Source organism: Phycodurus eques, chromosome 13 (genome assembly GCF_024500275.1).
Source record: "Phycodurus eques isolate BA_2022a chromosome 13, UOR_Pequ_1.1, whole genome shotgun sequence".
Lineage (NCBI taxonomy): Eukaryota > Metazoa > Chordata > Actinopteri > Syngnathiformes > Syngnathidae > Phycodurus > Phycodurus eques.
In genome coordinates, this window is record NC_084537.1 from 19,721,273 (window position 1) to 19,733,897 (window position 12,625).

Below are 12,625 nucleotides of genomic sequence, written 5' to 3' on the forward strand. Positions count from 1 at the left end.
ATATATATATATATATATATATATATATATATATACTGTAGATATATAGATGAACAAAGATACGTTATTTGTAAAATAATAACTTTCTGACTAATTAAGTGAATCTGGATCATTTCACTTGATGTGGCACAGTGGTCGGGCATCGCTGCACTTAACATTTAAGCCAAAAAGGCTCATAATCAAGACAAAAATCTAAATTGTGTCACTTGAGTGATCCATCCATCCATTTTTTTTAGTGCTTGTCGTCATTATGGTCATGGGAAAGCTGGAGCCTATTCCAGCTGACAATTGGACAAGAAGCGGGGTACACCCTTGACTGGTTGCCGGCCAGGGGCAGGGTGCTTACGTACAGAGAAACAAGCATTTGCAGGAGACTCACGTTCACACCTATGGACATTTAGGATCTTAAATGAACCTAAGAAGCATGATTTTGGCTTGATGATTTTTGATTCTCGTGGAATCAACGTTTTGGTTGATTCTAAAAAATACAAATCGTTATTAAAAATATTTTTTTACGTCCTCGGCGGAGGTAATGAAGAGACACAGAATATGACACCTGGAGGCTTAAGTCCAAAGGAGTTTGAATTTTTCCCATCCCTCCTCTAAATCATAGTAGAAGGACAGGACATTTGACATCGTTTCCGGCCCACAGACCTTTGCATGCTGGACATCAGGTCAGGCAAGCTGAGCATGAAATGTGCCGCTAGGCAAACAATGCTTATCTCCAGCCAGGGATGAGGCTCTGCAATAGCCAGCTTTAGGTGCACATGCACTGAATCACTATGAGCCACAAGGAGGGAATCGAGTTAAGGCAGGCAGGCAGGTAGGCATCACTAAAGCCAGACTTAAGCCTGTTTTCTGGCCCAGTGGAGGCCTGCACACGCAGAATAAAAGACGCCTCAGGGGTCCGGTGTTGTCTTGGCCTGGTTCTGTTGACTTTTACAACTTGGGAACATACTTATGTTCTTTTTGGCCCCTTGAAAAGGTACAAACGATTACCTTGGGAGTGCGGTCATTTGTCCTTTGTGTACACTTTCTGTCGTGGTCAGTGGACAGGTTCTTGAACATCTAAAATAATGGCGTGAGAAGTGGGATGTTAACAGTGGACCCACATCCAAAAGAGGAAGCTTGTGTAGCAGAACATGCAGCACTACCCGCTCTCCGTTATGTCAATTAGCCTTGCGCCACCCAGTTGGACGGACTCTTGGGACAGGTGAGACTTATGAAATTGAGGCATGGAATGGAACAGGGCCACTCCTGTTATCTACGTGATCCAGTTAACTTTGGTGTCAGAAGTGGGACGGTCTGTCGTAAACCCCTCTTTTAGGCGGCCTGTGAGATGGACCTGTGTGACAGTTGACACGAGTGCAATGGAGGCTCTATGAAATTGGAAATAGGGCTCTACTATTGCGTACTTGAGCTAGCTACCGCGCTCTTGGGTGTCAGAAGTAGGAGGATCAGCCGCAAGGCAACATACCTGCATGGAGCCATGGGACAAGTGACACCTGTGCAATACTGTAGGTGAATTGGAATGGAGGCATGACTACTACGTATGTGATCGAGCTACCGGCATCTTTGGTGTCAGAAGTGCTCCAATAGTGTACAGCACATCAGCCAAGTTACATGTCAACCAACTGGGAATATGTGCTACCAGGAAGCACGGGAAATGTTGCATCCCTATTTCTTCAGATTTGTATTTATTTTTTGTGCTGCCGTGAGTTGGCCATGACCACTAACCCTTCCGTTTTCTGCTGGGAACGTACGGAAAAAAAATATATATTCCTTTTGATCCAGTTGAAAGGTCAAAATAGAGATTAGTTTCTCGTTTCTTTTTGTACGCCTGCATGTGGAAGATAACGCGTAGGGAGTCCAACGACCAGGAAGGGAGGCATGCCTGCGATAGACGAAGAGGCTGAGAGAATGTCAACATTTACAAGCGCACCACTGGCATCATGTTCCATTATACATGTGCCAATGCCCACTGTTCCCTATTAGAGCTACTCTCTTCTTTCTCCACACTAAAATGTATCTTTCAACACGGCTCCCGGTCGTCTTTTCACAAACAACAGGCTCAGTGTGTGAGCGCCGTCTGTCGCGAGGCAGTGCCATTAGCCCCGCGGCGTCTTCATCTCAGCACCGGCATCTTTTCATTTCCCCCACTTCTTTTTTTTTTTTTTTAAAGAGGAAATGGCGTTTGATTTCAGCACCATGGGCAGCCGCCAGGACTTTATTACGCCCATTTTCGTCTGGAGCGTCTTTGCTCACTAACCCCTGCCCTCGCCGCCGCACTGCATGCACGAGTCTGATGCTATTTCAAGCTCCGTGACCCCCATTCACAGGGCTCAAAAAGAGTTTTCATCCCCAGATAAGAAACAAAATGAGAATTCACATGGACACAATGGCTTCTTGTGTTCCTTTTAGAATTTCTATTTCTTAATCTGACAATGGGGGAAACGATTCAGCCGTGTATATAGATGTGCCAGTGTCTAACGTCGATAATACAATGAGAGGACGTGCACAATACAGGCATGAGCCATACCTTTACAAAAACAACAGAAATCTTTTTTTTTGTTTTTGTAAAGCACAAGAATTTAACTACGTAGTCTACCTCTGGACTCAGTGCACCGCCTTGTTAAGCAGCACAAACGACAGATTGACTCAGTCAAAGTCAACTACTACTAGAAGATAATTTAGCAGTCTACATCTTTGCTTAAATACGCCACTCCAGTCACAGAAGTAGCGCAAGAAGCTAATGTCGAAGTCTATTGCTTTACTCATTGCTCTTTCTTGTCACACAGCACAAAAGGATGAACTTGAAGTGCACCACTTCAGCCAGTCACAGGAGAAAACTATTGCAAGAAGCTGTTTACTCGGTGCCGCTTCTTGTCAAACATCACAAACAGAAGGACTCAAATGCACCACATTGGTCATAGAAGATACCTTTAGCGCAAGAAGAAAACTAGCATTAAGAAGAAAACTACTGCTAGAAGCTAACGTCGCAGTCATCGCTCAGTGCACCTTGTCAACATCACTACTCTTGTCACAGAAAAAAAAAAACTAGTGCAAGAAAAAAAAAAACTGTCGCAAGAAGCTAACATCGCACCTTCATTCTGTGCGCCTCGTTGTCAGACAGCGCAAACAACAGATTTGACTCAAATGCACCACTCCCGTCACAGAAGGAAAATAGTGCAAGAAACTAATGTTGCAGTCTACATCTTTACTCAGTGTTCCTTCTTGTCAAACATCACAAACAGATGGATTCAAGTGTACCATACCAGTCACAGACGTTCTTTGCTCACAAAACGTTTGATAGTACCGGCTCCGGCTGACAGTGACATCAAACCAAGCGAAAAAAAACTTCATGTAGAAACCTATCAAAGTGAAATCAGTAGCAGCACAACACAGACAACAAACGTTTCAAATCAAGGTCCTTTGTTCACAAAGAATTGGTCTATACAGGCTGCATCTGACAGTCCTAACCAGGAGCAATAAAAGAGTCAACAAAACGTTGTTCAATACCAGCTCCGGGTGAAAGTCCTATCAAGTCCTTTGCTAACACAAAATCTGGACAATACTGTCCAGATTAACACAATCTGGACAGTACAACACAAAATCTGGACAGTACTGGCTCTGACTGAAAATGTCCTACGAGCCACAAGAATGTCAATAAAACCAAGAAGTAAAAGAAGAATAAAGAGAAGAATACAATCAAAAGCAGCATTTTGTTTACAAAGGGTACTGGTTTAGAGTCCTAACAACAAAAAGTATACATTTACCAGATTTAAATCGCTATTCGTATGTTTTTATGTTCTCATTTTCTTGGACGGGTGAGCCTTTTAATCTTCTTTGGTCTTTTGGACACGTATGTGGGCACCAAAACATCCGGAAAAGGTCATCCATCCCTGGATTAGCATTTTGTTGCACTTTTCTTCGTCTTTCAATGCAATGCTTTCTTGTGGTTGCGCTTTCATGGAAGAAGAATCCGTCTTAGCAAAATGGCCTCAGGGAACATTAGGCGGGAGCAGCCGTCGCCGTCAATTTTGATTCAGAAATTACATCATTTCAAAGGATATAGATTCTGGTTGACAAAGGAGAGAGACAGGGATTATTCCTTTTCTTCGTGCCAGTGTGAAAGAAGAGGGGTGGGAGACCTGCAGGTGAAATCCTCGCATTTCCCGACACGGAGCGATTTCTCCACTTTTGCTACCAAATACTGTATAACCTCTCCTCCACCAAGCTATTCTAAGTGGGTAGCTCGAGCAAGTGTAATAAGATCGTAGCCAAACACGTTAACGTTCCCAGTAGTAAAAAAAAAAAAAAAAGGAACTACAGTCTCTCTGCTAGTCATTCCTAATGTGGTTGCTAACCTGGCGCTAGAAGCTAATGTGGCAGTCTATATCATCACTCAAGTGTTAATTGTTCTTTGTATTTTTTAGTTGACCATTTCATACATTTATAATATTGGCACTGCATGTACATTTTAAAAAAACAAAAAAACAAAACTAAGGATATTTTTGTGTCAGAAGTGGGATACTGGCCTTATTATAGACTTATAGACTACAGTTCTGTATAGATAGGCATCTGGGTGTTTGTGCTGATACTGGTTGTACTTTGGTAGTTTCCAACTTCCTTTTTTATTCCCTCGATAGGACTCTCAGCCGGGGACAATCCATCTTTTTGTGAACAACTGACTTTGATTTGGATCTTCTGAGACTGCTGTTGATTTGTGTCCATCTGTTTGCGTTGCTACTGGTTTTATTTTGACAAGTTTCCACTTCCTTTCGTTTTAGTCCCATACTCATTGGCTAGATAAAACTATCAGCCAGATCCAGTTCAGAGCAACTTTATGTGAACAAAATTATTTTGATTTGGCGCTTTTGTGATTGGTGGCTTTTATTTTGGTAGGTTCCTACTTCCTGTTTTGCTCCCTTAATAGGACTCGGCCGGAGCTGGTAATGTCCATCTTTTTGTGAACAAGGGACTTTGATTTGGAGCTTCTGTAACTGGGATGGTGCATTTGAGTTCTTCTGTCCATTTGAGTGTGCTGATTTTATTTGAGTAACTTTCTACTTCCTGTTCAACTTTAGGCTTGATAACACTCTCAGCCGGAGGCGATGATGTCCAACCAAGGATTTAGATTTGTACCACCTGTGAAGAGTGTAGCGTGAGATGTTTTCGATTTCCCAGCTGTCTTGAATGCAGCACCAGTGTGGACCTCACAGATTAGGTTGGTGATATGTAATGAAAGACAAAACAATTCTGCGATAATCATCAAGCGGCTACGATGAGAAGGTGCGAGATAGCGAGCGGTGTCGCACAGATAACGATCCCTCTATAGGTCCCGCTGCTTTTATCTCCCGGCTGTCGTCGGCCGGGGCGAGGCTATAGGTTGCTTCCAATCAGATTAGGGCAACCCCTCCCCCCCCAACTCCCGTGTCCTCACGCCTCGCAGCGCTGCCATAAATTCAGCGGGAAAGTGACAGATGAGGCTGATTGAAATCATGATGTATTCTCTTTACGGGAGGTCGGCGCGGTCACGGGCCCACCTGCTAACGCGGCCAAACAGCAGCTCACTGCTCCAAAAAGGCAGTTCATTAAAGGTATAAGTAATATGGAAATGACTGGGGCTGATGTAGGGAACATAAAAAAGAAGAGAGTAATAATTTATAAGCTGATATCCACCTACCTCGCTTGATGTATGCCTTGGTTCTTCATCTTTGGTAGTCGACTTCTAAACTCGTTGAAGAAGCGCGGCATTGCAAATGTTTCGCCTTTCACCCTCCCCTATTACTCCCTTCCTTTACTCTTGTTCTACTGGTTTTGATCGCAAATGACAACACAAGGCAGCAAGTGAGCTAGTAGCTAATGTGAGAAGCTAATGTAGTCATTTTCGGTCACTGCTCCTTCTTGTCAAACGTTACAAACAGATGGACTCAAATGCACCACACCACTCATAGAAGATGTAAATTGAACTATTTTGTTGACAAAAGGCTGGTCGATACCGGCTCCGGCTAAGAATTCTGGCAAGTCACCGGGAATGGAAATGAACAGAAAGTATCAAACCTACCAAAATAAAACCTGTAGCAGCACAAAGCGATGGACTTAAATGTACCTCATCGCTCACTTAAAATCTACTTCAAAGTCCTTTGTTCACACAAAAAAGTTGAGTCCTACCAAGCCAACAAGAATGGTCATGAAAAACAAACCGGAGGTAGAATCCTACCAAAATAAAATGAAACCAGTCAAAGAAGATCCAAATTAAAGTCCTTTCCTCACAAAAAGTCAATTAATAACTATCCCATCTGAGAGTCCTATCAAGCCAACAGGAATAAGAATAAAAGCGAGGAAGTAGAAATCTTACCAAAAGAAAACTAGTAGAAGCACAAACAGATGCACTCAAATGCACCACACTGCTCCCGATCAAACCGACAGGAAGACAGGAAGTAGAAACCTACCATGATGAAACAAGTGGCAGCACAAATGGATGGACTTCAATGCTCCAAAATTATTCACAAAAAGTTGTTACATTTCGGCTTCAGCTTCAAATGCGTCCTCTTATTTTTAATGACTCAATGTTGCACATTAGTGCTCAACAGTCATGTCAGCGTTTACGTGGTAAACAAGAACTACAGCAGTGCCTTATTATATTCCCACAATAACAGGCAGCGTTGTTTCGTCCCTGCCGCATTAGCCGCTGTTTACCGTGCAAAGGGGGAGATTAGAATCCGCCGGGAGCGACACGGCTCGACGAGGGCGTCTATTCATTAAGCCCTAAATTGCTAATTGAGTGTCGGAATGTTTCTGCCATGCATTAGCCGAGTCATTTGCGCTTTCAGCAAGGGAACGGGAAACAAATGGATAATGCAAAAATGCTTAGTAGAAGGGCACTGGTTTTGTTTTTAACACAATGTAATGTATTTTTAAGCCCATACCTGAAAAGACATTGCCATGTTCATGTGAATCATCTATTTCAGTGTTAGTCATCCTCGAAATGTTTGTATTGTGTCCATTTCCAGGGGCTCTTCTGATGAAATTAACCACAAAGTTGGCCATGAGGGTGAATTCCAGTGCTTGTACTTTTACAAGCTCCTCCATGGGAATTCACTGAAATGAGCCACAATGGGAAAGCAGGCATTCTAGACAGATGACAAAAGTTGTTTTTTTTGTTTTGTTTTTTTTTTTCTTCCCTGGGCCTTCTAATGTGGGCATGGCATCAAAGTTTGACGATCATTTTGAGGAATGGTCAGTAAAAAGAATTAGCCACGACGCCAGTTTCACCATTTATTCATTCATTCATTCATCTTCCGTTCCGCTGATCCTCACTAGGGCCAATCGACACAAAAAGAGGACACATGAAAAAGTATAAAGGTTCCATGCAAAAAGTTTAAAGTCAGCCATTTTGGGCAAATTTCAGGTAGAACTTCTACTAGGATTTATTTATTTTTTATTTTTATTTTTTTTTGCCAATGCCATCAAATGTAACGGAGCATGGTGCCAAAGTTTGACTTTCCAGTATAAGAAGAAGTGAGTGGAAAAATTTGCCTCAGGGGAACAGTTTTGCCAGGTCACGAGAAATTGGGTGTACATGTCAATCATAATAGGACACACGAACAAGTCAACAAGACTCATTCCTGAAATTGGACGGGAAATTGGACAGAAAGTCATCCATTTATAAGCGGACACGTTGCGCGGGTCTTTTGAGGAATTCCTACGAAAGAATTAGGCCAAAAGAGGCCCATTTGGAATCAGGCATCCTAGACTGATGGCGACGCTAAAATTGCAAAACTTTTCCCCTGGCCATCAAATGTGGGCGGAGAATGGCATCATAGTTGATGATCATTTGGAGGATTCATCACCATTCATCACCGCTCTTAACTTTAATGCATATATGGCCCGCTGGCCAAAGTTTCCCCCACCCCTTCTTTGATCCATCATGCTCAATGATTACTTTTCATTTAGCGCTAATGTAGCTTAACTCCCCAATCCATTGTTTAATTTTGACTTAATACGTGTTGATCAGTTTCACTCCCTTGCCTTTGTGCGGAAGGTCACAAATTATATGCAGCCGGCACGAAGCACCCGCGCTTTTAATCACTATCCTCCGCTTTTATGTAATTTGCCGCAGGGTTTTTTTTTTTTTATAATACTTTGTCGCATTTTATGACACGTCAGTGCATAAAAGCAGAGCAAGCGGACCTGCGCAACGCTGTAGCTTTTAAATTAAGACAGTAAAAAAATGTAATTAGATTTGAGTCCCTAATGCATTTGGCTGCCATTCAAAGTAATTAGAAAAAAGATGATTATAGCCACGTATCCACAGTCTCTGGTGCTTTGATTCTTTACACTTATCTGTCACTGCGGTGTGTTGATAGCACAAGTGACATGTTTAATGTGTCACAGCAGACAGCTCATAAAGACGTCTGCAAATTAAACACAACCTTATTTCACACTAATGATGACAGCGCAGGTGAGACTATTTGCTTTAGCGCTTCGTTAAACACGGCATATGTACCAAGTTGACCCTAAAATAGCATCTTTGTGGTCATATTAAGGAGAGTAGTATCTCCGTTGTTGTCATGGCAACATCAGAAAACCGTTTTTGGTGTCTGTGGCAGGGGTCCTGAAAAGGTGGACTACTTCACTTCTTAAATGTAAATGTGTGTTTTGTCAAAATATATATATATTTTTAAATTTTTTCCCTGTCAAATTACCTTTCTATTCTTGCCATATTTTGAATTGTTACAAATTTTTTTGTTTGTTTAATATTTTGGGGGGCTACAATTGAAACTTCTTGAAAATATTTAATATTAATTTATTATAACACTTTAATGTATAATTTAAAAATATTAATAATTAATCTTATAAAATTGTCATATTTTGTCTTGTAAAATTTGTATTATTTTTTTTCCCTTAAAAGAGTTCACATAATGTTTTCACTTTATTCTCTGCAAATGGGAACAGTTTTGGACTGGACTTTTTTTGTAGAATGTTTTACATTGCCAGTTTAATCTTGTAAAATTACCTTTTTATACTTATAATATTTCGACTGGTTAAACTATTGGGGTTTTCCTGATAAAATGGTGATGTAGTATTTTACTTTTTCTGCTCAATATGAAAATGTTACTGTCATAATATTACCTTTTTTTTAAGTACAATTTTATTCTCATATTTTAAAAGGTAAAAAAAATTTTACCTTTTTTTTTTAAAATTAAAAAAATAAAAATGTGTACCTTTCTTTTTAAAATGATGACTTGTCCACTTGATAGTTATAATTTAATTTCAGAAAATGACCACTTTCTCCCCTTTAAAATTAAAACTTTCTATGTACAATACTTATATTTTATCATCATACAATAACAGGATTTTATTTTCTTGTAAATTGCCATAATTCAACTTTTTTCGACAGATGAATTTATTTATTTATTCATATATTTTTTCATTTTGTGTGGCTAAACCAGGGGTACTCAATAGGGGCACTCTGGTCCAGATCTGGACCCAGATGTCTTTCTTCGTATCACTAAACCAACACTTTTAATAGAACCTGTGCCATTTATATTGGCTATATTTAAAAATGCGTATCCTTTTTCATTGAGGACCACCTATGCTATACCAATACCAATATTGGTGGACCAGCTTGGACACCTCATCTCTTCTGGCATTCAGAAGATGGTAACAAATGTCAGCCTTTCAACTTTGCCATGTAGACGATTTTTTGCTACTCTGACACTGGAGTATATTTTAAACACGCCAGCATGACTCCCTTCTCCCACCTTTGCTGGCTGGGATGTTTACTGCCACAGTTGCCAGCAGTAACTGTAAGCAGCATACTTGTTTTTCTTTCTTCTTAAATAAGCTGTGAGGATCTCAGAGACTATGGCAAAGGATTTGCTTTTGATGAGTTTTTCCTTATGACTATGGCAAAGGATTTTCTTTTGATGTGTTTTTCCTTATTTTCTTTCAATGAGCTTGAAGCAGTAGGAACTTCTTTACTGCCATTATTTGAAGGCACATCAACGAGAGCGGTCAACAAATGGAGAGAAAGGGTTTAACTGCACGCAGACTCTTCATTAGGTACACATGCACACAGAAATATGTTAAGATTCTGCCAGATTTGTTTTGACGCAGCAAATTACATTACAAATCAAACAAAATATTGAACAATTACCATTGTACTCTTTTTTTCGACTTGTAAAATATATATTTTTTTCCCTCTCATTGTGGGTTTTCTCAGGGTACTCCAGCTTCCTCACACATTCCAAAAACATCCAGCCATCCATCCATTTTCTGAGCCGCTTCTCCTCACTAGGGTCGCCGAGGGCGTGCTGGAGCCTATCCCAGCTGTCATCGGGCAGGAGGCGGGGTACACCCCGAACTGGTTGCCAGCCAATCGCTGGGCACATACAAACAAACAACCTTTCGCACTCACATTCACACCTACGGGCAATTTAGAGTCTCCAATTAATGCATGTTTTTGGGATGTGGGAGGAAACCGGAGTGCTCGGAGAAAACCCACGCAGGCACGGGGAGAACATGCAAACTCCACACAGGCAGGACAGGGGATTGAACCCCGGTCCTCAGAACTGTGAGGCTGACGCTCTAACCAGTAGTCCACCGTACCGCCTATTCCAAAAACATGCTTCGCTAAATTTTCCCGAGTTGGGAATGTGAGTGTGAATAGTGTGCCGTGTGATTGGCTGGGTAAATAAAAACTTTACTTCAAAGTCAGAATCATCCAGGTCAGATTTTCTTGACTCAACTCATGTATTGAATCGCATCAAATACGAAATGTACCTATTGAAGTTGCTGGCGAGTGTAGCTTGCAATAATATATTTTTAAGCTAGTGAAAAGGTTTGCCGAGTTGAAAGACGCGTTAGATGCCTTGTAAATGTCTCATAAGCCCACACGGTGTGAACACACGGGACAAAGATCAGATGTTTTGACTTTAATTTTATGCCAAAGCAGGGCGTGTATTTAAAGGCAAGCAAAGCCTGTTAGAACAGATGGAATTTGCGATGAATAAAGCAGCATTTGTAGGATGATTAAAGAGAAAATAACACTCAACTCCGCCTCAGGCTCTTGATGCTACTCCTGCTGCTGTTGTTGGTGGTGGTGGAGAGCAGGCAGAGGATAGAGATCGAATGTTTTCGGGAGGATGAGAAGATTGGAACGCTGCAGGGAAATAAATGGGAGTGAGAGCAAGCACAGCCACAGGAAGGACGGCTACACCAACAGGAAGTGAACATAGAATAAAATATGGAGTTTTTCTCCACCCTTTGCACTCTCGTTGAAAGATGAATGTAAGGTGGATGAATGTATCGTACCTGGATTGAAGGTAGTTGGATTGGATGGATATATAGTGGGGTAGCTGATATATGTACCACGATGGATGGATGGATGGATGGATGGATGGATGACGTGTTCTTGCTCTGGCCTTTTGTTTTGGTTTGCTCACGATCCCTTAAAGTGTTGCTTTCCAATCATTCTTGATGTCCGTAGTGCGTTCACATTAATCTTCTGAAATGAATTTGCCAAGTTTGTTCTAAAGAAATTACAAAAAGTGATATATTCAATAAAAAAAATGACCCGTACAAAAGCATTAACAATTCTAATTAGCATACAAACGTGGACTGTACATTTTTTCACATTTCCTTCTTTTCAGCTGCTAATTAATGAGCAGAGGCCTTCTCTGTAACCCCCTTTGTGCTCAGTATGGGCTTCAATTCAGCGACTCCCAGTTTTGTCCAATTAGGTCTGCTTAAATGTGCTCATGCTTGCATAATCAACCGTCTAATGACCTCGCCGCTCGCAACTGCAGGCTTTGTCAGACTTGTAGGGTCAACCAGCTCCACAAAGCTGCAGTTGTCCTTCATTGTGTGCGTGTGATTTGGTTTCAATGTAAGAATGTGTGATATCCTGAAGGGAAATCTACTGTAGAGAATATTGCCAGGTTGAAATAGAATCTGTTCATTCTGCATGCTCCACTGGGAAATATATTCTTCTTACCTATAGGTATCACATCTTTCATCCTTCTACCGTTCTTACATTTCAATCCAGAGACCTCCGGTGTTTATCGGGATAAATAAATCATTGGCAGGTTGAGCTGACTTGCATTTCTTTTGGAAATCACATCGAGAACCCTTTGCGCAGCCACTTTACCGGTCCTTCGTGCTGTTATTGTCAATATATACATTGTTGCTCACAAGACGTTACACGTTACTTACTTTGGGCTACTTGCATTTGCATCTGCTGACTTTTAAGTTCTGGATGGATAGTTGGCTGGACAAAAGGGTTGATGGATAGTACAACCCCAATTCCAATGAAGTTGGAACGTTGTGTTAAACATAAATAAAAACAGAATACAATGATTTGCAAATAATTTTCAACCTATATTTAATTAAATATACTACAAAGACAAGATATTTAATGTTCAAACTGATAAACATTATTGTTTTTAGCAAATAACTTGGAATTTTATGGCTGCAACACATTCCAGAAAAGCTGGGACAGGTGGCAAAAAAGACTGAAAAAAAGACTCATCAAAACATGGAACATCCCACAGGTGAACAGGCTAATTGGGAACAGGTGGGTGCCACGATTGGGTAGAAAAGGATCTTCCCTGAATTG

The 12,625-nt window shown here is 41.0% G+C and overlaps 1 protein-coding gene across 8 annotated transcripts in view; it reads left to right on the forward strand.

Moving 5' to 3' along the window:
- Nucleotides 1-12,625, forward strand: part of LOC133411475 (RNA-binding Raly-like protein) — a 46,323-nt gene that overhangs the window by 2,961 nt on the left and 30,737 nt on the right. For 2 of the 8 annotated variants that reach the window (XM_061693912.1, XM_061693916.1), the window contains exon 1: nucleotides 8,371-8,467. The exons of 5 other annotated variants lie outside the window; for them this stretch is intronic. Coding sequence is in view for 1 of the 3 variants with exons in the window: in XM_061693911.1 (XP_061549895.1) it covers nucleotides 10,031-10,071 (41 nt within the window). In the remaining 2 variants the exon portion in view is untranslated. Of the gene's footprint in view, nucleotides 1-8,370; nucleotides 8,468-10,017; nucleotides 10,072-12,625 lie in introns of those variants that run through there. One more of the 8 variants, XM_061693911.1, reaches the window with a different exon arrangement.